The sequence below is a fragment of the Mauremys reevesii genome, linkage group 11 (genome assembly GCF_016161935.1).
Source record: "Mauremys reevesii isolate NIE-2019 linkage group 11, ASM1616193v1, whole genome shotgun sequence".
Classification (NCBI taxonomy): Eukaryota; Metazoa; Chordata; order Testudines; family Geoemydidae; genus Mauremys; species Mauremys reevesii.
Window position 1 is genome coordinate 17229224 of NC_052633.1, and position 24383 is coordinate 17253606.

Sequence of the window (24383 nt, forward strand, 5' to 3'; positions counted from 1 at the left end):
AGGGCCCTATTTACAAAAGACTTTTCATGCAAAAGTGCATAACATGTTTTACATTCTAAAGTCTTCAACATGTGGATATTACGAGGTTCCAAGGGAAAGTTGTGTATGTGGGAGAAGCATAAGTTTATAATTGATTAACATGAAGGACAGTCCATTTACTGACAGTAAATATATATATTACACACAATTGTTCTCAAGTAGAATGTGCACAAAACCGTATTTACAAACAGAACTATGCATATCCAAAAATGAGTCAGAACAGGTTAGGTACAGAGGGCATTCTTATACCATAAAAATATATGTCAGCATGAGATTTACCCATGGTACTAACTTAGTTTAAAACTTTGATTTAAAACATAAGTTTTCCTCTAAAGAAAATCCTTTTGTTTTAAAACTTTTATTTAAAAATTAACTTTGCTATAAAAACCTTTCCTTTACAACTTTGCTTTTTAAAAAAATCAATTATATTATTAGACAAAATATCAAATTATAGAGGCACAATTAGTTAATGGGGCTACCTGTGGTGGGTTTTTTTCTTTCTTTCTTTCTTTTTTTTTTTTAAAGAAACCCCTATTTCCAGTTATTGATAACATGGTCCTAGGATTCTGTCTTGGACTGACAAGTGTATAAGAAGGTCTCTGGGAAAATAAAAGCTATTTCCAAAGTTAAAAAAAAAAAATCAGTTGGACCAAGAGTTATAAAAGAATCTAATCTCTGGTGATGTAAATACATGCAACCTCTTATTTCTCATGGGAATTATGCAGATGCATCAAAAGAAGAGATGCCAAGAGTATTATTTAAAATATATATATATTAGTTGTTTATGGTGCTTTTTTATTTAATAAAACTCAGAAATAGTGTTTTTTAAAACCAACATTTTGAAGTCCATTAAGTCCTTAACTCAAACTAGTGACCATGGGCACTTTAAATAACTGGTTTATTTGCATTTTTCCAAACTTTTTCTTTTTGCATATGCACAATCTTCCTGTGCACGGGCAAGAAGATGTATAATAAGGCTAGCTGGGTCTTTTCCATTCCAAATTACTGCTATTTTTTAATTTTCAAATGGATTTCAGAAGATTCCAAACAATTTTGTATGGTTTATTAAGTTGTACATCTCCAAATTAAGATGCTGATCCTGCAGATATTATAAGCACATGATACACCTGACCCAGGTGAACAGTCTCATGCAGGACCGGCTCCAGGTTTTCTGCCACCCCAAGCGGCAAAAAAAAACCAAACAACAAAAAACCACAATCGGCGGCACTTCGGCGGCAGCTCAATCATGCTGCTCCATTCTTCGGCGGCGGGTCCTTCACTCCCTCTTCGGCAGCAGTTCAAAGAGGAAGAGAGGGACTGAGGGAACCGCCGCCAAATTCCCGCCAAAGACCCGGACGGGCCGCCCCAATAGCAGACAGAGTGTTGCCCCTTTGTATTGGCCACCCCAAGCACCTGCTTCCTTAGCTGGTGCCTGGAGCTGGCCCTGGTCTCATGGAGTTCAAAGTGCAGAAGTATTTGCAGGATCAGGGCCTGTGCCCTCTAAACATGCCTTGACAAAAGAGGCTGTCACTATAATAGTTCTAAAAAGAAAAAAGGCTTTTGCACTGTTGCCTTCAGAGCTGGGTGGTCGTAGTGTGGCAGCTGCTGGCCGGAAGCCCAGCTCTGAAGGCAGCAGCAGCACAGAAGTAAAGGTGGCATGACATGATATTGCCACCCTTTTTTCTATGTTGCTGCTGGTGGCGGCGCTGCCTTCAGAGCTGGGCTCCCAGCCAGCAGCCACAGAACTTCCTACAGCCCGGGGAGGTTCCCAGAGGTGGGTGTGACCTGTGCAGAGGAAGAGGAAGTCCCATCCCTTCCCACCCAAGCCAGAATTAGCAGCTGGAGCCCAGCGCCTGGTAGAAGCCCCCAACCAGGGCTCCCACAGCCCAGCCCCTCCCCAGCTCCGGGACCAGTGCTTGGGGGTTAAAGAGGCCTTAGTTGGGAGGGGGAGGGGTGAGACCACAGTACCCTCCTGACCACGGCACCCTGGGAGGTTAACCCACATCGCCCACTGTAAGGCCAGGCCTGCTTCCCTCAAAAGTCATGACCCCACCCATACTATGCCACTCCTACTTCTGCACTGGTGGTGGTGGACGCCTGGCCAGCAGATGCCACTTTCTGGCTGCCCAGTTCTGAAGGCAGCACAAATGTAAGGGTGGCAATATCGTGACTACCCTACAATAGCCAGATTTCACAGGGGAGACCAGATTTCATGGTCCATGACGTGTTTTTCATGGCTGTGAATTTAGCAGGGACCCACCTAGAGGTATGTGGAATTGTTAAGACGGTCAATAACCAACCATAAGTCAGTATGGAATATGATTATTTAAAAACTGCAGTTAAGTATTTACAAAATAGTCCTTAGCTGACTAAACTCTCATGGCCTTAGATTTTTTAAAATATTTTACTAAGTTTTAAAAAGAAGTAAACTCTCAACTACAGTAAACTAAGTTGAAGTAAAAACAGGTCTGCTTTAAATACACAAAAAAACCAAAAGGACTTAACAGTTAAGGCTGAAATTTAGGATAACCCACTGTCATTCACACTCACCAGTACAACCTTTTTCTCTGCTCTTTTCAACGATTCAAAGGTGAATTTTGAATCAAACCATTAAGCTAAATTTTCAGATTTAACTTTAACTTTCTTTTGGTTTTTGAGGTTTCATTAGGACCTCAACCATGTTGCTTGTATAGTACTGGAAAGATTATTATTTCCTTACCAACACCATCCGTTATTGCTAGAGTGAAAGTTCACAGTGCTCTTGTTTTGTCCAATAAAGTTGGACATGGTTTTAGAAAAACACTAATTACACAATTTGCTACAATACTGTAATTGTATATTTTGTTGAAGACACCATTGCACAGATCTGCTTTGTATCATACTGTATTAATTTAAACTGCCTTTGAAACAGTCTTGAAAATGTATTGTATGTATAAATTAGGTGTGAATATACACATACAAACACAAAATACATATTCCTTACTAATTAATATTACTCTGTTTAATTTCTAGTGCAATTGTTTAATCATATCTTTACACTTTACAATTGTGAAGAAAGGTAGGCACAATAAGTAACGTTGATTCTACATGATACTTTATTATAGTCTAGTGCGCCATAATGCACTGAATTTACTATCACACAATACAATATGATACAAGTCAAGCTCACAGTTTGTCTCCTGTAAAGGGTGACAGTGCACTGAAGTGTAGTAAATAAGGTCCTAAGTGCTTAATTTAAACAAATAAACAAATTTCTGTAACTTTACACAATAGAAGAGGAGGATACTTACCCTCGAGATGGGTGGTCTCTATCTGTATTCTGCAGAGGGTTTATGCATGCATGTCATGTGTCAGGAGCCAGAAAATTTGAAAGCAGTAGTGTCCTTTGGTCCGCACATGCACCCTTCCCTTGCCTCATGGATTTGTCCAAGGCAATAAAGGGTGGAGCAGACCGACCGTGTCTCCAGTTCCTTCTCCACCACAAATCAAATAGATCACAACAGAGGGGCAGCAGAGAGGAAAGTGGAATACAGATAGGGACCCACATCTCAAAAGAACCTCCAGTTACAGGTAAGTAACATGTTCTTCTTCAAGTGATAGTCCTTATTGTATTCCACTGAGCGTGAGGGTGTGAGGAAGAGGAAAAATAAGGTCTCCAGTGTGCCTGAGGTGGGTTGTTATGACAGAGAAAACCTTGGTGAAGACCCGGGGAGCAATGGTGCGTCCAAATGGTAGAACCCCGCATTGAAAATGCTGAGGACCCAACATGAACCTCCTGAGTCTTCTGTGGGTTGGATGGATGTCTATATGAAAATAGAGCCGTAAACCCACATGCCTTTTTCTAGAGAAAGTATGATGGCTGCTAAGGTAACCATACCAAACTTTGGCTTGCAGATGAAGCGGCTGAAGTGCTGTAGGTCCAGGATTGGTCTCCAGACACCCTTTTTCTTGGGTACCAGGAAGTAAGTGGAATAACCCCTGTGCCCTGATAGTTTGAAAGAATGTGCTCTATTGCTCCCCTTTGCAGTAAAAAGAGTCTATTTTTAGGGCAAGGATGCTGTCATGAGAGTGGTCTCTGAAAAGGGATCAAGGCAGGGGATCTGGATGAGGTAGTGTGGTGAACTCAATTGTATAACCATAGCGGATGTCATCCAGGACCCACTTATCAGTTATTGCACTCCAAGCTGGTAAGAAGAGTGCTAGATGACTCCCAAAGGGGATGGGTTGGCTCCATGGCAGAGGGCCTGGTGGTTGACGGTTCTCTAGTGGTACACAGAAATATCACTTCTGAGCAGATTGCATGTAAGAGGATGAAGCCTGAGAAGTCGGGTCTGGAGGGTGGGATTCGCTGGGTCTTCTGGCACTTACAATGAGGTTTATATGGCCTCTGATGGAAGAACTAGGGAGACGTGAATCACTGTAGGGGGTGGGCAGTAGAATTTTTCTTGCGTTCAAGTGTATAGATACCCAGCAATCTAAGTGTGGCTCTGGAATCCTTGAGGGGATGGAGAGATTTATCGGTTTTCTGATTAAACAGGTGACTCATCAAAAGGAAGGTCCTCAATAGTATTCTGCCATTATCTGGGAAAACTGCATGAGTGAAGCCATGATTCCCTTTGCATGACAATGCCTGTGGCCATCGAGCATGAGGTAGTATCTGCAGCATTCACAGCTAACTGAAGCACCATTCTAGCCACCAGCTTACCCTCCTCCAGGATAGACTGGAAACATGCTCAATCTTGCTGAGGCAGCTTTTCAATAAAGTCCTTCACTTTGCCATCATTAATTGGCCAGCAAAGCCTGGTAGTTTGAAATCTGGTAGTTTGCTGAAGAGAAGACCTTGCATCCCAGGAGCTCTAAATGTTTGCCTTGATTATCTGTCGGGGTGGAGCACAGATGTCATTGTCTGGAGCGTTCCGTTGCTGCTTGCACCACGAGAGAATTGGGGTAGGGAAAGAAAACTCCGACCCCTGGGTTGGTACGTAGTATCTCTTCTCTGTGTTCATGTGGCCGGGATATGCCAAACCATTCAAGCTGGCTGAAGAATAGCATTGTTGATTGGTAGGGCAACCCTGCTCAATACCAAGGAATGAAAGATGTCCAGGCGCTGATGCAGTTTGTCTTGTACTTCCTCCAGTGGACTATGCAGCTCATCCGCCATCCTTTGCAGAAGTTCTTGGAACTGGCAAAAGTCACCAGGAGACAAAGGGGAGGCTGAAGTGACTGCAGCATTTGAGGAGGATGAAGGGAAGCATTCCTGCTCTGGCAGTACCATTGGAACAGGACTGAGCGTTCATCGTCCATAACTTGTTCAGAGCGTCTCTCAAGGGTGCCCTAACCGGGAACAGAGGCAAAGCCTCCCTCGTGGAATAAGCAGGCTCTGAGAGTAGGTACTGAGATCAGGACCCTCAATAGGGCCAGAAAGACTGATTGAGTGGATGTTGCGAAGGGCCCCAGGGTGAAGGAAACCAGTGGATTCTCTGTTGGGGGAGGGAGGGTATTGCCACGCCACTGACAGTCCTTTTGGGTACTCATACTGGTAATAGGGAATGAGCGGCTCTTGTGCTCCGTCGGAATCCAAGGACAATGAGAACTCAGATCCTGGTTCCAATGGCAGTACCATCAGAAACATGCAATCCACAGAAGGAGGCATCCAAGTGGGGCCTGACTGTGGCAAATGCCAGATAGAAGATCAGCCTTCTCTAGGTGCAGGTGGCAGAGGAAGATGCGAACATCTTGGTTCCCCCAGGGCAAACTACTCATGTGACTCCGGTGCTTTCTCCAAGCATCCCAGCATCAACGGTACCTGTTCTGTAGCCAGCACCAGAGCAGAGGACTGTCCAGGAACTGGTGGCTCCCTTGTCTTAAGGGCAGCTGACACTGAAGGCATGTGCAGCTTGGTTCTCTGTACTGGCAGATCTGTTGGTCTGCACAAATTTTGTGTCAAGCATGGGTACCTTGGAACAGGCTGCTTCTCTGTGGCTGGAACTCATGGAAGGTGCATCATTCTTTTTTGGCTTGGAGGAAGACTTACTGCCATGCTTATGTCCATGCTTCCTTGCCTCCCGACTAGGCCCTGGCATGGGGTCCATAGCAGCGGTACCACCAGAGCCAGGTTCAAGCTCCGAGGCCAGAGGCACACTACTAGGTTTCTCAGGCAGATGTACAGGGGTGGGTCACTGGACTGGGTCCAACTGCAGCGTCATGGTAACCTCCATGAGGTGCTTCTTGAGGAGGAAAGCCCGGCCTTCTCAGGTATGATTTGGGAAGGACTGGCAGATCCTGCTGATAAAATATGGGCTTCTCCCAAGCAGTGTTGGTGCTCATCGCTGATGGAGAACAAAACGGGGGCAGGAAGCGCAAATCTTGAATCCTGGCATCTTCGGCATAATCCAGCACCGGCGTGTGACTGCTGGGGACTAGAAAAACAGATTCCCCCAAAGTCCAAATCCTACAAAAACTATTACTAAAAACTTAACTACCTAAGAAACAGTAATAACAGCAGAATACAAAACTAACTATAGACAATTTCTAAAACATTTTTCTTTTAAAAGTGCATCAGAGATGAGAGGACACTATTAGCTCTGACTTGGACCATGCAGCTGTGAGAAGGAACTGGATATGCAGTCCGTCCACCCCGCTCTTTATCACCTAGTACAAATCCATGAGGCAAGGCAAGGGTGCATGTGCAGACCAATGGACACTACTACTTTCAAACTCTCCAGCTCCAGACGCATGGCACACATGCAAATTCTCAGTGGAATTCAATAGGGACCATCACTCGAAGAAAAACAGTGCAATATATAGTGTGCCCATATTCCAGCAACATGAAATTAGTTTGTTGCTACAGTAGTTTATTACTGGACTTTCAATTCATTGTATCTGCAGTTCTGGCACATCACCTGGATTTTGTATAAACACCTTCCGTTCACTCTTTTTCCTCAGCCTATTCCCAGTTGTTGGGTAAGTAAAAGTTTGTTGTTGTTTTATTGGCTAGCTATCTCCTGGTAAGGGCCGTTTCACAGTGCTGGGGAGACCCTTATCTCCCAGCTCCTAACTTTGGAAGAAGCTAGTTCTGGCTTCTTCTGAAAAGACCCTGCTGTGATTTTCTGCCTCTTTTCAGTAATCCCTGAAATGATTGTAGAGTTCAAAAATGTCCTCCTGGGTTTCCTCCTAACCATTAGCTTTTTAGCATCAAGTTTTTCCTTTTTGAGGTGCTTTCCCAAAGTAGGTTTCCTTGTTTGATGCCTATGGATGGAGAAGACAGAAGAAGATTTTTGGGCACAAGAGGAGAGCTCCCTTCTTATCTGCTCTTTTTTTTGCTTTTTAGTTCTGGATGCTTGTTTGCCTGAGGCTGCTCTACTTCCTCTTCTCACAAGGCCACAATTGACAGACATGGGTCCTGAAGCCTTTTTGGAAAAACCTGGTTCTCTACTAGTGCCTTCTTTCCTCTTCCACATTGTCTTTGAATTCTCCCTCTCCAATCGTTCGCTCCTGATTGACTTCAAAGGTGTTTTGGCAACCCTGCTATTAACTGGGGTTAATCTAACATCTCCTTCTATCTGAGACTGATGGGAGTTGAAAGGTGAAATGACTACGTGTTTATAGGACTTCTCTGAGTGAACAAATATCGGAAAATCAGACCTTTCTGTGGAAATGGAAGCTCCATCTGTCCTCAGACTTGAATTCATATCATTCCCTTTAACTGGATCTGACAGGAAAGTCGCTGAAGAAGAACTATAGAAGCCTGGCCAGTTGAAGAATTTAGATGGTGTACATTCTTTCTGTGTATCAGATAATTTCTGTGTGTTTGCATCAAAGCTTAGACTCCTAAACAGTTGTCGAACATGGGAGGGCTTTTTGGCTTTTTCTCTAACTGTGCTCTTGGGAGGTGTTTTCAGAATTCGATTTGTCAGTGGGTCATAATACTTAAGAGAACATTGTTTGTATCTGTACCTTACAGAATCCTTGCTGTCTGTGGAGCTGTGATTTCTCCTCATTTTGGGAACATCTATGGGTTTGCCTTTATATTGTTTAATCTCTGGACATGAAAGGACATAAACCACTGTCTTGGGCTGCAGAGGGCTCATAATTTTGGTATATGCTTCAGGAAGCTTGAGGGCACACAGTCTGGTCTTCATATTTGAAATTCTTTCATTCTCTGACCAAATAATGTTTGCTTTCTGATCCGGTGGATCAGGCTCCTTTCTAATGATTTTTCTTTTTACTATTGGATAGTTCACTAAACTGGTTTGGGTTCCATGGCTGACTTTGACCACTTGGCATCTTGAAGCAAGGCGCCACGTCCTCTTTCTAGGCATTTGAAGTATTTGTGGGTTGCATAGTGTATCAGAGGCCAAAAGATTATCAAAATCAGAACCACCACTTATAGCATCATTCAATTCTGGCAATGCTTTAATCGACGAAGTTTCTGTTCTGTTACCTGTAACAATGTCACTCTTTCTTTCATCTTTCTGCTTCTTCTTCCTCATCCCCTTCCCTGTACAGTTGGCAGAGGGTTCACTATTGAAATGACAATGGAAACGACCTTCCTTGAAATCACGCACAAGTGCTTCAATTTTTATATCATCTTCATACATTATCTGGGACCACGTCTTTCCCACAAAGGAAGGAGGCACATGAGGCAGAGCTGGAAGAACTGGTTCCTCATTATGAATTATTATATCCTGTTTTGCTGCTTCTGTTTGCTCCACTGAACCACCTTTTAGAACAGAACTAAGTTGAGTTCCATAGTTCCTATCTTCCAAGTTTACTTGGACCTCTTTTAGGAATTCTATATCCTTTGTAGCTGCCTTGGGTAGGCCTGCTCCTGAGCAAACAGGTGCCTCACAATCAAAACTCATTTCAGAACCCTCTAGACTATTGTGATCCAGAAGTGATGAAATATTTAAATAGGAATTACTCTCTTCATCTTTGCAAGACAACTCATTAGGTGGAGCTCCATGGCAGTACTTCAGAATGACTTCTTCAATTATCTCATCTACTGAAGTTTCATCAACCCTGCTCACCTTCACGTCTTTGTATCTTGTTAAATGTGGGGATGCCCCAAAACTTAGTGAGTTGCTAGTACCCACAAGATCCCTGAGACAGAAGTCAGACACCAAAGTTTCATCCTGAGATTGTAAACCATCTAGTTTAAAAAAAGATTGACCTGAGATAATATATGAAGCGTTGCCTTGGCTGCAGGTAGGTCTCTGACGTGAAAATGAAGGTTTTTTTGGGTGGACTGATGCCAGAACAGGATTAGGATTTGTGTTTAATGATCCATCCTTGTGGCATACATCCTTCTGAATATGATCATATCTGCTACTTGGAATCAAATTTGATGTTGCTGAGTACCTAATATTTTTTGCAATTACAGGGCTAACAGGAGAACTGTGACATAAAGGGGTGCTACGCAAATGGTGAGATACTGGGCTCACATCTGTAAACTGGCCATCATGGCTACTATTTGCAATCTGAGCGCCATCCATTAGTGTATGTTTTTTCTCACTGCTACAGATGTCCAAAGTTTGCTGAGATATTTTTAAGATGTGTTCCTGTCCCATCTTTAGTTTTTGGATAAATGTCTGTGGTACAGAAATTGACTTTATGCCCTCCTGAGATCTGCAAGGAGAAGGGGCGCATGCTTTAACAATGGATTCACTGTTTGTGCCAGGCATCTCCCGTATGCTTCTTACCACCTCTTTCTCCTCCTCTTCTGGAAGCAGGAAAACATCCTGGGGAGCCATTGGGGAGATGGGAAATGGCATGTCATCATATGTTGGTCTGGAAAAAACAAACTGTATAAATGTTGTAAATATATATAAAGTTTTTCAAACAAAAGAATTAAGAGTTCCATAACCATTATTAAAGTATAGTGCATTAGGACTAAGAACAAACTGAAATCACTACCTACAGTACTTTACAAAGTAAAGCTTCAAGAAAAGAAAGGAAACAAAGACAATGTTCCATAAAGCACCCCAAAGAAAGAAGACAAACTGGGCATTTGTCTGATTCCATAAAGCAGGGGTGGGCAAAGTTTTTGGCCTGAGGGCCACATCTGGGTATGGAAATTGTACTGTGGGCCATGAATGCTCACAAAATAGGGGGTAGGGATGCACGAGGGTGTGAGGGCTCTGTATGGGGGTGCAGGCTCTAGGGTGGGGCAGAAATGAGGAGCTCAGGGTGTCGGAGGGGGCTCCGGGGGGGCAGTGGGTTGTGGTGCGGGGGGTGGGGTGAGGGCTCCGGCTGGGGGTGCGGACTCTGGGGTGGGGCTGTGGATGAGGGATTTGGGGTACAGGAGGGGGCTCCATACTGGGATTGAGGGGTTTGAAGGGCAGGAGGGGGATTGGGGCTGGGGCAGGGGGTAGCGGGGGACGGGGGGGCTCTGGGGTGTAGGCTCCGGGCAGTGCTTACCTCAAGCATCTCCTGGAAGCAGCAGCATGTCCCCAGCTCCGGCTCCTACGCGGAGGCACGGCCAGGCAGCTTTGCGTGCTGCCCTGTCCACAGGTGCCGCCCCCGCAGCTCCCACTGGCCGGGAACTGTGGCCAATGGGAGGGGCAGGGCTTGGAGCAGGGGCAGTGTGCGGAGCCCCCTGGCTGCTCCTATGCATAGAAGCCAGAGGGGGGACATGCCACCTGTTTCCTGGGAGCCATGTGGAGTGGGGCAAGCCCCCGAACCCGCTCCCCGGCGGGAGCTCAAGGGCCAGATTTAAAGGTCTGACAGGCCGGATACGGCCTGCAAGCCGTAGTTTGCTCACCCCTGCCATAAAGGATCAGGTAGCTATTATTTTCACTCTCTCCTAGCAAGGAGCTTTTCAGAATGGCTAAAAACACATTAGTATCATTATTCTACAAGTGATAGCAGAGAAAGGGAAGAGAAAATCTTTTTCTTCTTTTAATCCCTTTGATTTATAAAGAACAATTAAGTTATTTTAATGTATAGTTGATCTACTAATCATTCTGCTATACAGAGCTTTATAAGCATCTCTGTACATAAATTCTCTTCTTTTAAAGAGTGGTTCTCTGAAATATGACTCTGCAAATATCATCATAGGGTTCCATAGAGGAAACAAATCTGTGGAATAAGGAGCAAGCATTTCTACCTAGCCACTTTTCATTGTACAATCTCACCATAAGGATTTACTCCAGTACAGACATTAAAATGTTTGCTGATTGAAAGTTGGCAGACAAATTCTCAGTGTGGGAGAACTATTGCCTTCAACAGTAAAACATTCGGTTTGGCTATTTTTTCAAAATTATATTTTTTATGTAACAATCAAAATGTTTATATAGCTCAAAAGTGTTTCAATTTTGAAATTAAAAAAGTACATGTCATTAATTCATTAAAAAACAAAGTCTAATTATCCTGTTTAGAAACATGCAATTTCTTTAATCTAAGCATTTATAAAGATTTTAACATGTACAGTAGTAGATATACCTCACCAATTAATCATTTTATCTTTTTTTTTTTAAATCTACTTTTAAAATGCTAAATATGGATCCATGGATCAATCCTTCACTCCTTATAACAGCAAACTCTAGAGTTTTGCCCAAGTAAGGAGTGCATTTGGTCCTTACATGGTCAGCAAGGCCTACTATTAAGAAAGGTGCATGTCCAAAAGCAACAAACTTTCAGTACTGAAATGCATATCTACCTGGGACACAGTAGAAGATCTAAAGGAACTGGTAATACTGACTAGTTAAGTAATACACATTAATTTGTAATATGCAAAGAGCCTACTTGGAAGGGAGGTAGGCTCATATGGAGAAACATAACAGTCTTTGTCCATGCAGGTCTGGCCAGGTTGAAGGCGTACTACACTCTCACAGGCCTTGGGAGGCAGGCCTGTCCTCGCTTACAGACAGCCCCCCAACCTGAAGCAAATACTCACCAGCAACTACACACCACACCACAGAAACACTAACCCAGGAACCAATCCCTGTAACAAACCCCTTTGCCTACTCTGTCCCCATCTCTAGCGACACCATCAGAGGACCCAACCACATCATCAGGAGCTCATTCACCTGCACATCTACTAATGTGATATATGCCATCATGTGCCAGCAATGCCCATCTGCCATGTACGTTGGCCAAACCAGACAGACAGTCTCTACATAAAAGAATAAATGGACACAAATCAGACATCAGGAATGGTAACATACAAAAGCCACAAGGAAAACACTTAAATCTCCCTGGACATTCAAAAATAGACTTAGATTTATCCCTCAATTAAAAAAAACTTCAAAAATAGACTTCAAAGAGAAACTGCTGAGCTACAATTCATTTGCAAACTTAACACCATTAATTTGGGCTTGAATAGGGACTGGGAGTGGCTGGCTCACTCCAAAAGCAATTTTCCCTTTCTTGGTATTGACACCTCTTCATCAATTATTAAGTGTGGACCACATCCACCCTGCCTGAATTGGCCTTGTCAACACTGGTTCTCCACTTGTAAGGTAACTCCCTTCTCTTCATGTGCCAGTATATATATTTATGATTGTATCTGTAATTTTCATTCCATGCATCTGAAGAGGTGGTGGTGGGGGGTTTACCCACGAAAGCTTATGCACAAATAAATCTGTTAGTCTTTAAGGTGCCACCAAACTCCTTGTTGTTTTCGTGGATACAGACTAATACAGTTACCCCTCTGATACTTTACACTATTTATGATCTTGTAACCTGTACTGCTCCCCAAGAAATAAATGGATATTTCCATTCCTGGAGCAAATACCCTTTACCATATCAGCTCAGAAATTCGAATATTTGCTATCCAGTGAAAGTGTGTCAAGTTATATGGACTGATCCCTTATTTGTCTGGTCAGCCATAAAAATATGAAAATAGAATGTGAAAGTGAGGCTACTTTTGACCAAAAGGAAATCGTGTTCTAATATATTTCTCTTGGTTTTGTATATCATTTTAGTGGTGGTGATGTTAGGGAAGGGTTAATCTTACATATTAATTTGTATTTCTAAAATTTGTATCTGTTTTTTTGAATTGTCAATTTAAAATTTGTATCTACTGTATTATGTGCAGTGGCCTATGACTAAAACACTACATTAATAAAAACTAAACTAACACAATCTGTAAACTGAGATATCGGGCAAATATTTATCCTTTTAAAAAAGTCTAGTACTATCAGGATAGTAAATTTGTTTACTTAGTATACTGGCTTATAAAGGAAGTAACAGATTTTAAACTTTTATTAGCTTTTTTAAAATTAAAATTACACAACTTCGACAAAGTTAATACACGTGTACTACAATTAAATAATGCTAACGAGCATAGTAAAAGTAAGTAAATGGACAGATAGCACTGAGGTTGTAACACAAACCAGCCAAAGTCAGACTATCAAAGTTCACACTCACAAAATGTCCTTAACTTACACAATTTTTTCCTCAGAATACAGTGAATTGAACAACTGAATGTCATGGAAACCTTCATTTTGGTGTTTGGGTTTTTTGTTTTTTATCTCTGAATTTAAATAAAATGTAGGGTGGATAATAGTTCAACCTCACATTCTGTCCTAAACTCACACCATTCTTTCCCCAGGACATCATGAATTAAAGGTTTGAATTTTTAATTTCATGAAAACCTAAAGATTCTTTAAATATATATTTTTAGTTTTCAGTCTGTGAATGTAAATACAGTGTATGAAGGGGAGCAAAGACCTGGAGAATCTTCTGCATACAAGAGACTGCAGCACTATTCCCAGAAGCACTCCTGGTGCCCTATCACAGTGATTAACAGTACTCTGACCTACCAGAGCAATGGGGGAGAACTGTTTATAAAATTTTATTTTGGGGACAGCAAAATCAGAAGAGACAATCTGCCCGCTCCTTGAGCTAGCTCCAAGTTGCATTTGATTGGTAGCACTATGCTGCAGGAAAGCTTAGTGTAATGTTGCAGTGTTGCAGCTAGAGTAGCCTGTGGTTATCAAGCACTTGTGCAAAGGAAGCAAATAATTTCACTCATGTCTTTATATTATAAATAGCTGGACAGGAATAACAGGAATGTAAGTGTGTGACCACACACAAACAGAATACACATATGCACACAGGAACTATATGTATATACACGTGTGCACACAAGGTCTGCACAATAAATAAATGCAATTTTTCAGATAAACATTCAAGGGTTGTAAATATAAATGAAGTGTTATATGCATTATGTCAATACAATTTCTTTATTCTGAGCTATTCCCTTTATACCTGAGGAAACCAATTTCAAACCACAAATTAGTGCTCTACAATACTGGAACATCAGCTGGTTAGTGAGTACAGTGGAATGTTGCAGATTTGTGACAGCATCCCACAGTATAGGGATTAATGCATTGTGCCTTTGAAAGAAAACACTGTCAATAGTGTGGAACATTCTTCAGAAATATTCCTCCTTCCATCAGTGCAGCACATAAGAACATCATAATAGCTAAAACACAAAGTAATAAAAAACTTTCACTATCTTCTTACTCACTGATTCTTGGTTGTTACATGTGAATGATGTGATTACACTAAAACATAAAAGATGTTTGTTTCACCTCAGGAGTTGATTATTATGGAAGCACTGGTAGTGGCTTCATAGTTAAGGCTCAGTCAGGATACTGGCTGAGCTTTCAGTCAGGATACTGGCTGAGTATGGCCATTAAAATTGCAAAATTACAACTTACAGGTCTTATCTTTAGAGCCCTGCGCATATACAAAATCTGTATCCGCATCTGATCCACAAACATGGTCCGTGGATATAAAGCAGATATCCGAATCAGCTGCTGAAGGGGAACATGACACATCTAGTTAATGTGTTATGCGGTGTGAGTGTGTGTTCATTCATGCATGTCTCTACATTATACACATACACATCTACAAAGCATTTGTGTAACACATTATCTAAATGTGCCATGTTCCCCTCTAGGGGAAGAGACAGTACACATTATATACAAAATGTGCACTGTCTGAGTTAGTGTGTGTGTGTGTGTGTGTGTGTGTGTGTGTGTGTGTGTGTGTGTGTGTGTGTGTGTACACACATCTGTATATTATTCACATATATTACATAAAAAAAATATTATAAGGAAGGAAGGAAGGAAGGAGAGCAAACCAATATGGCTAAACAACAAGGTTCAAGAGAGTATTTGAGCCAAAAAGAAATCCTTCAAAATTTGTAAATCTAACCCCAGTGAAGCCAATAAATAGGAACAGTAGGCAATATACAAGAAAGAAATTAAAAGGGACAAAAAGGATTTTGAAGAGCAAATGGCTGAAGATGTAAAAATAAACAAGGGAGTCTTGAAGTATATTGGAAGCTGGAAGCCTGCAGAAGAATAGGTGGCATGAAAGGCCAAGCCTGAAGAGGAAGGAAGTTGGTTTAAGTTTATGTTTTTAGTTTGGGATTTTGCTGGAGGATTCCAGGGGAGGGTGAATACCGTGAGGCTGTGGGGAGAAGGCCTGCTAAAAGGTTATGGTAGGAAGAAGTCCAGGGATAGATATGAATAGACAGATCTTGCCTGCTCACTACAGGATCCCTGGTCTGGAACCCATAGTCTCTTTGAAGAGCACAATTATACTTAAAGCAATGTACTTATTTCTTTTTCTTCTTTGGGTCACTGCACCCACACCATCTATATTTGGGGCTGTGTTCTTCCACAGCCACTCAACTAATTTTTTCATTATTTCTCCCATCCCACTCTTGTTTCTGCAGCTTAATGGGACCTGCTTCTTTCTACCAAGTACATTTTGTTCCCCAAATGTACTAATCTTGCATTTTCATCAGCTCATCAAACACATGTCCATTCAGGTGGTGTCTTAAAGTTCTTTGTACATTTTCTTCGTGAGAAAATGGAAAGCATTTTCAAACTAGAACAAGAACTAGTATTTTTATTTATGCTGATGTGTGCATGTCCCAATTAATTTGACAAGGACATGCCTGAAAGATTGCTCTGCCATATCCTCTTCTAATATCACCTTGACCGATTCCTGACAATACAGACTGATTCCCTACCAGCTCTGTTCTAGCATCTGAATGTATTATTTGGGGACACACAACTTTCTCTACAAAAGAAAGTTGTCTTAAGGAAGAGCAGAGAGGTTGGCATTAAGGTGCCGGCTCTCTGGAATGTAGAAAGGTGGGTGTTAAGGTACAATATTATTGATGTTCTTATACTGTGCCCAACACTGTGGTATCTGAGCACCTACTGGAGACTAAATCAGGAGTGAAGCCTGCTTGGTTTCCTTTCAGCTGGCTAGTCTGATAATCTTACACAAAATACTTTATAGCTAATATAGTTCTAGCAATTTCCATCCACCCACACAGAACAATACTATACAAAACCTAAGCATTAAGAAGTACTGAAGAAGCCAGTTAGGATTGTTTATGTAAATATCCCATTACCCTTACAGTTCATACATTCAGGTAATAACAACACTGACATGTAAAAATTCAGTTTACATAATCCACAAATTATCTTAACCATAATCAAAAAGGCATGTCTGAACTCTTTCAACAAATGCATCAAAAATTTACTGTCAGTCCAGTATGTATACAGTTGATGTACATGAGGTAAGGTTTGAAAGTGTGTGCTCTGTTAGTTTAATATGGTGCTTGTTTTCATTTAATGTCACATGCCCAGATGCTATCATGATGATTATATTAAAATAATTAAATAAAGTGATAAAACAGAAAGATCTGAAATAAATGCAAAGGGAATACATAAAATACTAGCCATGTCTATTCCTTCTTTGTAAATAGTCTTTTCTTTTAAAGTTGCTTCAGTGTGGAAGTTCCTACCTTAAAATGGGTGGAATGTAGTTGAAGTTTTGTATTTCTACAGCTAAGCTGAACCATATATGCATTATACCAACACATAGATAAAAACAAACTGTATGTTATACCTGTTGTCATGGTATCTGTGGGGATGATGTTGCAGAACATCTTGCAGGAAACGCTCCATCAGGGTGGTGGTACCTGTGCGATTCCTGCAGTACATGGTGAAATGTCTGTGCTGGGAACTGAAAACATGCTGAAAAGACAGAAAACAGATCACTAGCTTGGTATCCTGACTGACTCAGGGATCTATCCAGGAAGGTGGCTTTCATTTTCTAAGTTTAAAATTCTCCATGTTGCAATGAAAAATGTTGAAAAACAATTTTTCCTCCTCCTCTAGTCTTTAAGAACCTCATTCAGGAAGGTACTTCAGCACGTGCCTAACTTTAAAGCCAAGGGGTAGTCATTAAGACTACTCATGCACTCAAAATTAGGCATGTGTTAAGCATCTTGATGAACTGAAGCGTAATTAACAGCTTCCAAAAGCGTGCAGACATCTTACAGCATCTGTTGTGCTTGGTACACAGTCTCTACAAATGATGATGGGAAAAATAACTTCTTGAACTTCAGATGTTCAGGAAATATAAACCCATAACCCAACGGGAACACACCTTTAAATTATCTGTAGCCCAATACAGAGGCAGATGAAGACAAAACAGATTCCTACTATTTGATTATCATTGGTCCACAAGACAATAAACACTTTCAGACCATGGTAGAGTTAAAGAACAGGGAAAAGAATATCAAATACTCATGTCCTTAGGATATGCAATGCAGTTTATATATTGAACATATTCATACTGCTATCTCATATTACATAGTGATCCTAGGAATGAAGACATTGCCCTTGAAAAAGCTTAATAGGTGCAAAACAAAGCTTAGCAACACAGGCTGCAGAGAACAATCACCCCTCTGCTCCACTCTTTGCACTGGGCTCCCCATTAAACACAGAGCTTATTTCAAGGTCTCTGTCCTTGTCTGGAATGAGTTACCTGACAGATGACCTTTCACTCTACAACTGAGACAGCTACGCTCCATATAATGAAACTGTCTACCAACAGTACATGAGCTATCACAGGAGCTGGACCAAGACTATGGAACCCCACGGGTCACAAAAGAATGGTCACAGGTTTCACCGCTTTCAAAAGTAAATTCACAACTCATTTCTTTCACTTAGCTTTTCTTCAGTCCGTTTCTCTCTCTCTCTCTCACACACACATTTTTTAAAAAATCCCAAACTAATCAAGGAACTTCTCCTACAGCCTAAAAAGGAAGGGGGAAAAAAAAGATAAATGGATATTTCTATTTTTAAAAATCTGGGAGGTGCTCAGATACTAAGGTAATTAGAGCCTAATAAGCACATGATAGATTCCTATGATTAACCATCCATGACAGAAAAAGCTATCAAAATGGTTATGTTCCATTCAGTATTGACTTTAAAAAAAAATGCTCAATATTAGTGATTGACACAGTTGAACAAGCTGGTCAGGCAACACTACTGAGTGCCTGTTATTTCAACCATCTCTTAATATAGGACATGATGAAGTGAGAATTAGAGAGGGGAAAAACAGATGAAATCAAGCTCCCCATTTCCAATTTCCTACTCTACTGCAAATGTCTTACCTGTTCAAGATTGCTGTAGTGCACGTGGCAGCAGTTGCAATAGCCTTGTCTATTTTGCACACTGAATAACCCAGGTCCAGCCTGCTCTGGCCCTCGTATGCTTACACTGATAGAAGAAAAGTTTTCTGATATTACTAGTAGTTTTCAGTGAGAAAAATCAGACTTATAAATCTATTATATTTCAGGTGTTTAATAAAACATTAAGACTTATACTGTCAAAAATGTATTCTTTTTCATATTCAAGCATAATCGTTTAGATGGATTCATGGTGCTGAGCTTAAAATCCACTCATGCTGCTGAAGTGTTGAAGCTTTCCCTGAATATCATACGCAAACCTAAAAAGAAAGCCAGTCATGTATAGCAAAAATTCACCATGCTCTCTCAAGCACTCATGATATTATGAATACAATTAAAAAAAAAAAAAAAGAGACTTCCTTCAGAATACTGCATGGAAGTTTTGCACAAAGAATGCAGGGGCTACAGAAATTACCATCAGAAAGCACTCTTTCTGCCTTGAAGAACCTATATAACCATGCAGATTTCAGAGGGACCCACAGGCGTTTACAATAAGTTTATAGTCATAACCCCACTTTTTATATACGGTATTGGCCAGAGATTATAATCATCAAAATTAAAGAAAAAAATAATGAGAGAGATGAAATCACCACCCCAAAATAACTATGAAATGTAACTTGAACTGTAACTTGAAATGTAAGTGCTGACTGCTGTCAGGTCACAAAAGATGTTTTTAATAAAGACATTTTTAATGAAGCAGATTAAACCAACTCCTGAATATTTTCCATCATATAAATGTCAAGAAAGTTGATATGATTTAGATTTATATGTCAAAATGACTGCCATGCTGTGGGAAGTGAAAACCATACTTCTCCTGAAGAGTAGGAACACTACTGAGGAGAAAAAAAAACAAATGAATGCACAGGATGTAGCTGTGTGGGAGTGTGAAAAAATGAAAAAAAACTGTTTAAAATTAATTCGGTGTTGAATACCCATCTTGCCACTGCAATTTGTGAATATTTGCAGTTCACTTTTAATCTGCAGAAGTGCCATCAAGCACCTTCTAAAGACTTAAACGAGAGAGGACAAAGAAGAGAAGGGGAAAAAATGTGGCAGGAAGGTAGGGTGACCAGTTCACCCAGGTCAAATATCGGGACGTGGGGGGGGCGGGGCGGGGGCAGAGGGGGAAAAAATGGCGGCAGAGCAAAAAAAAAAAAAAATCCCCCACCCCCGATTCCTCCTCCCTCCGCAAGCGCTGGAGGGAGGCCCGGGAAACTCAGGGGAGCACGGGGCCGGGGTGAGTGTGAGTCCAGCCTGGCCCCGAGCAGGCAGGACTCAGGCGTGGTATCTGGAGGGAGAGTACGGGGTGGCCTGCGGGGCCAGGCAGCGGCTGTTCTCCCCACCTGGGCAGCAGGACTCGGGAGCAGCCGCTGCTGCAGCTCCCACTGCCACGGGGGGAGGAGGCGGCCGCTGGCCAAGCTCGGCAGCTGCGGCTCTGGCGCCCACGAACCCCCCGAGCCCGGGCCTGCTGCGGGGACCCAGCGCGCACGCTGCGCATACCCAGCCCCTGGCCACTCGCGTCTGGGCTGGCTGCCCAGCTGGTGCAATCCTGCGGGCAGCCTCGGAGTGGGGGCAGCAGGCCCCAGCCCCCCGCATCACGCTCGGGTCCTGCAGGGGAACGAACGGGACTGGGCTGCCGATGCCTCCGCCACGGGATTGCACCAGCTGGGCAGCCAACCCAGACGCGACTGGCCAGGGACTGAGCGCAGTGTGCGCGCTGCCCCGCAGCAGGCCCGGGCTCGGGGGGTTCGGGCCCGGGCACCAAAGCCGCAGCCGCCGAGCGCCACGTGCTTGGCCACTTCCTCCCCCCCGCAGCAGTGGGAGCTGCAGCAGCAGCTGCTCCCGAGTCCCCTGCCCAGGTGGGGAGAACAGCCGCCACCTAGCCCCACGGGCCGCCCCCCTACTCTCCCTCCAGGTACCGCGCCCGAGTCCCGCCTGCTCGGGGCCAGGCCAGACTCACACTCACCCCAGCCCCACACTCCCCTGAGTCTCCTGGGCATGGCATGCTTGGAAAGAGGCGGGGATTTGGGGAGGGAGACAATGGGGCAGTGAGGGGGCGGGGATGGGGGCGAGGATTTGGGGAAGGATCCAATGGGGGAAGGAGGGGCGGAGTCGGGGCAGGGGAGGGCGCGAGCCCTTCGGGCTCCGGAGCCTTTGCTTGTTTGTCCAGTGTCCCGACCTAACATTGGTCGGGATGCGGGACAAACAAGCAAATATCGGGACAGTCCCAATAAAATCGGGACATCTGGTCACCCTACAAGAAGGGAAGAACGAAGAGCAAGAGTGAAGAGGAGGAAAGGACAGTGTCCGCCAGACAAAATCTCAAATTATATGCGGTCCACTCTATAAAAAAGTTTGAGAAGCCCTGGTTTAGGGAGTTAAATAATAGCAGAGAGAGAAATCAAGAGATAACAGAAATAAGGAAAGATACATTTTCAGAAGAGAGTGAAATGAGATGGAGAATGGATGAAGAGAAGCAATATCAGAACACTGGTGCAGCCAGCAGCTGCAGAGGAGGGGTTCTGACAGTGACAGTGGCAAGAATGTGCAGCAGGACATGGAGGCAGCCAGTTCAGAGGGGAATAAAAAGACCTGGTCCCATAAGATAGGCTGCAGTGAGCCCTTCAAGGATTTTAATTAAAAAGGAAGACAATTTTGAACTGAACTGTACAATAAATGTGAAGCCGATGGAGTTGTTTAAGGAGTGTAAGAAAATAACATAAGAACGGCCATACTAGGTCAGACCAATGGCCCACCTAGCCTAGTATGCTGTCTTCTGACAGTGGCCAGTGCCAGAGAGAACGAACAGTATAGAGCAATTTTGAGTGATCCATCCCCTGCAATCTAGTCCCAACTTCTGGCAGATGGAGTTCTTAGGGACCCCTGGGGCATGGAGTTGCATCCCTGACCATCTTGGCTAATAGCCATTGATGGACCTATCCTCCATTAACCTATCTAATTCTTTTTTGAACCCAGTTACACTTTTGGCCTTCACAACAACCCCTGCCAACAAGTTCCACAAGTTGACAGAGTTGTATGAGGAAGTATTTTCTTTTGTTTTAAACCTGCTACCTGTTAACTTCATTGGGTTGACCCCATGGTTCTTGTGTTATATGAAGGGGAAATAACACTTCACTATTCAATTTCTCCATACCATTCATGATTTTATAGACCAGTATCATATCTCCACTTAGCTGTTTCTTTTCCAAGATGAAAAATCTCACTCTTTTTAATCTCCCTTCACATGGAGGCTGTTCCATCCTCCTAATCATTTTTGTTGCCCTTCTCTGCACCTTGGCCAATTCTAATATATCTTTTTTAAGACTGAGTGACCCGAACTGCACTCAGTATTCAAGGTGTGGACGTACCATGAATTTATATAGTGGCATTATGATATTTTCTGACTTATTATCTATCACTTTCCTAATGGCTCCTAACATTCTGTTAGCTTTTTTCACTGCTTCTGTAAATTGAGCAGATATTTACAGAAAACTATCCATTATGACTCCAAGATCTCTTTCTTGAGTGGTAACAGGTAATTAAGAAAATATCATTTTATATGTATAATTGGGATTATGTTTTCCAATGTGCATTACTTTCACTTATCAACATTGAATTTTATTTGCCTTTTTGTTACACAATCACCAGTTGTGTGTGATCCCTTTGTAACTCTTTGCAGTCAGCTTTGGACTTAGCTATCTTGAGTAATTCTGTATCATCTGCAAATTTTGCCACCTCACTTTTCATCTCTTTTTCCAGATAATTTATGAATATGTTGAACAGCACAAGTCCCAGTACAGATCATTGGGGGACCCCACTACTTACCTCTCTCCATTATGAAGATTGACCATTTATTTCTACCCTTTGTCTCCTATCTTTCAACCTGTTACTGATCCATGAGAGGATGCTCCCTCTTATCCCATGACTGCTTAGTTTACTTAAGAGCTTTTGGTGAGGGACTTTCTCAAAGGGTTTCTGAAAGTCCAAATACACTATATTCACTGGTGTCAAGTATCAGAGGGGTAGCCATGTTAGTCTGGATCTGTAAAAAGCGACGCACCTGTCAGCTTTCCCCCAGTCCTTAGTTTAAAAAATCCTCTACAATCTTTTTAATTTTACACGCCAGCAAACTGTTTCCATTTTGGTTTAGGGGGAGCTCATCCTGCCTGCACGGGCTTCTCCTTTACCAAAAGGTTCCCCAGTTCCTAATAAACCTAAAACCTGCCTCCCTACACCATCATCTCATCCACACATTGAGACCCTAAAGTCCTGCCTGTCTTTCTGGCCCTGTGCATGGAACTGAAAGCATTTGAGAGCATGCTATCGAAGAGATCCTGGACTTTACTCTCTTACCTAGCAGCTTGAATTTGGCCTACAAGAGCTCTCTCCAACCTTTCCCTATGTAACTAGGACCTACATTTACCATGACCATGTGCTGGAGAAAAGCAGCTGGGATTTGGGGAGGCCACAGAGAAGGAAAACAACAATAATCCAAGCAAAAGAAAATGAAGGTGTCATAAACAGTTAGTTAAGGGTTAAGGTCTCTTTTACCTGTAAAGGGTTAACAAGCAGTACCTGATGAACACCTGACCAGAGGACCAATCAGGGACAAGATAATTTCAAATCTCTGTGGAGGGAAGTTTTTTTTCTGTGTTTTTGTTTGAGTTGAGTCTCTCTTTGGAGCTAAGGGAGTCCAGACACCTTTTTCAAGTCCTCCAAGATTTCTGCAGTATTGTTCATCTATTCAGGCTAGTAAGTGTTAAACAGGTGAACTAGTATTATAAGTTTATTTCCACATTTGCAATTGTGTGTTTTGCTGAAGGAATATCTTTATTTCTGTTGCTGTTACTTTGCTTTTACTGAGAAAGAAAGGGGGAGGGGGAAATCTCTCCAGGTTATAAGTTAGACCCTGTGTATTGTTCCATCCTGGTATTACAGAGATAGTGTACTTTCTTTTTGTTCTTTTAATAAACTCTTTTCTTTTTAGGACTTGATTGATTCTTCTCTTGTTTGCATTTTCAAAGGAAGGGGAGGGGGAGGTGAGTCCCTCTTTGTGTTGAGTCAAGGATTTGACTCGGTGTGTATCTCTCCGGAGCAGGCTGGAGAGAGGGAATGGGGGGAGGGGAACTGGCTGTTTCTCTCTCTCTGGTGAGATTCAAGGGGTTTGAATCTGTGTTCCCCAGGGGAAGTTTTTGGGGGAACAGGGAGTGTGTCAGACACTTAAAACTTGACTGGTGGCAGCAAGAACCAGATCTAAACTAGGATTTTAGTTTAGGAGTCCATGCAGGTCCCCATCTTGTGAACGCTAAAGTTCAAAGTGGGGAATAAACCTATGACAGAAGGCCTGGATAAGCACTGAAGCCGAGGTAATGATATGCACAGGCAGCCCCGCAGAAAAAGTGACAGATCTACAGACCTGAGAGATACGGGAATAGAGAGCACAGAGTCAGCAATGACACAACAGTTTTGAACAAAGGAGACAGATGGGAGGTCTGAGCTGAAAATGGAGACAGAAGAGATGTAGCTGTACTTGAGAATTAAACTGAAAAGGAGAATAGAGAGGAGGAGAGAGAATGAAAGCAGAAAAAGATGACAAAAGCTATGGGGGGGGGGAAGAGCACGGGAGACAAAAGAGATAGATATTTTTTAACTTCAGAAATGAAACAACTCCATACCAGCAATATCAGCATTTCTATATAAAATTCTTATTAGGAAGCACTTTTTAAAAAAATCAAGACTCTTTTTAATGTAGCCACAGGTAAATGCCATCAAAACCCATGGCCGGTCTACATGATTTTTTTTTTAATAAAAAGAGAGGATAACAGGATTA

At 42.5% G+C, this 24383-nt stretch overlaps 2 protein-coding genes across 17 annotated transcripts in view; one reads left to right on the forward strand and one right to left on the reverse strand.

Moving 5' to 3' along the window:
* GPR1 (G protein-coupled receptor 1) overlaps positions 1–24383 on the forward strand; it is a 133815-nt gene that overhangs the window by 51058 nt on the left and 58374 nt on the right. For 2 of the 5 annotated variants that reach the window (XM_039493911.1, XM_039493918.1), the window contains exon 2: positions 3934–4001. The exons of 1 other annotated variant lie outside the window; for it this stretch is intronic. The gene's annotated coding sequence lies outside the window, so the exon portion shown is untranslated. Of the gene's footprint in view, positions 1–3933; positions 4002–4576; positions 4712–9421; positions 9465–9561; positions 9704–24383 lie in introns of those variants that run through there. 2 more of the 5 variants (XR_005586058.1, XR_005586061.1) reach the window with 2 other exon arrangements.
* Positions 1735–24383, reverse strand: part of ZDBF2 (zinc finger DBF-type containing 2) — a 33636-nt gene continuing 10987 nt past the window's right edge. For 8 of the 12 annotated variants that reach the window (XM_039493874.1, XM_039493881.1, XM_039493875.1 and 5 more), the window contains 3 exons: positions 18479–18584; positions 16924–17051; positions 1735–9828 (listed from right to left, as the gene is read on the reverse strand). In XM_039493874.1, the coding sequence (XP_039349808.1) occupies positions 7059–9828; positions 16924–17051; positions 18479–18584 (3004 nt within the window). In that variant the 3' untranslated portion in view covers positions 1735–7058. Of the gene's footprint in view, positions 9843–16923; positions 17055–18478; positions 18585–24383 lie in introns of those variants that run through there. The other 4 variants (XM_039493885.1, XM_039493884.1, XM_039493886.1 and 1 more) reach the window with 3 other exon arrangements.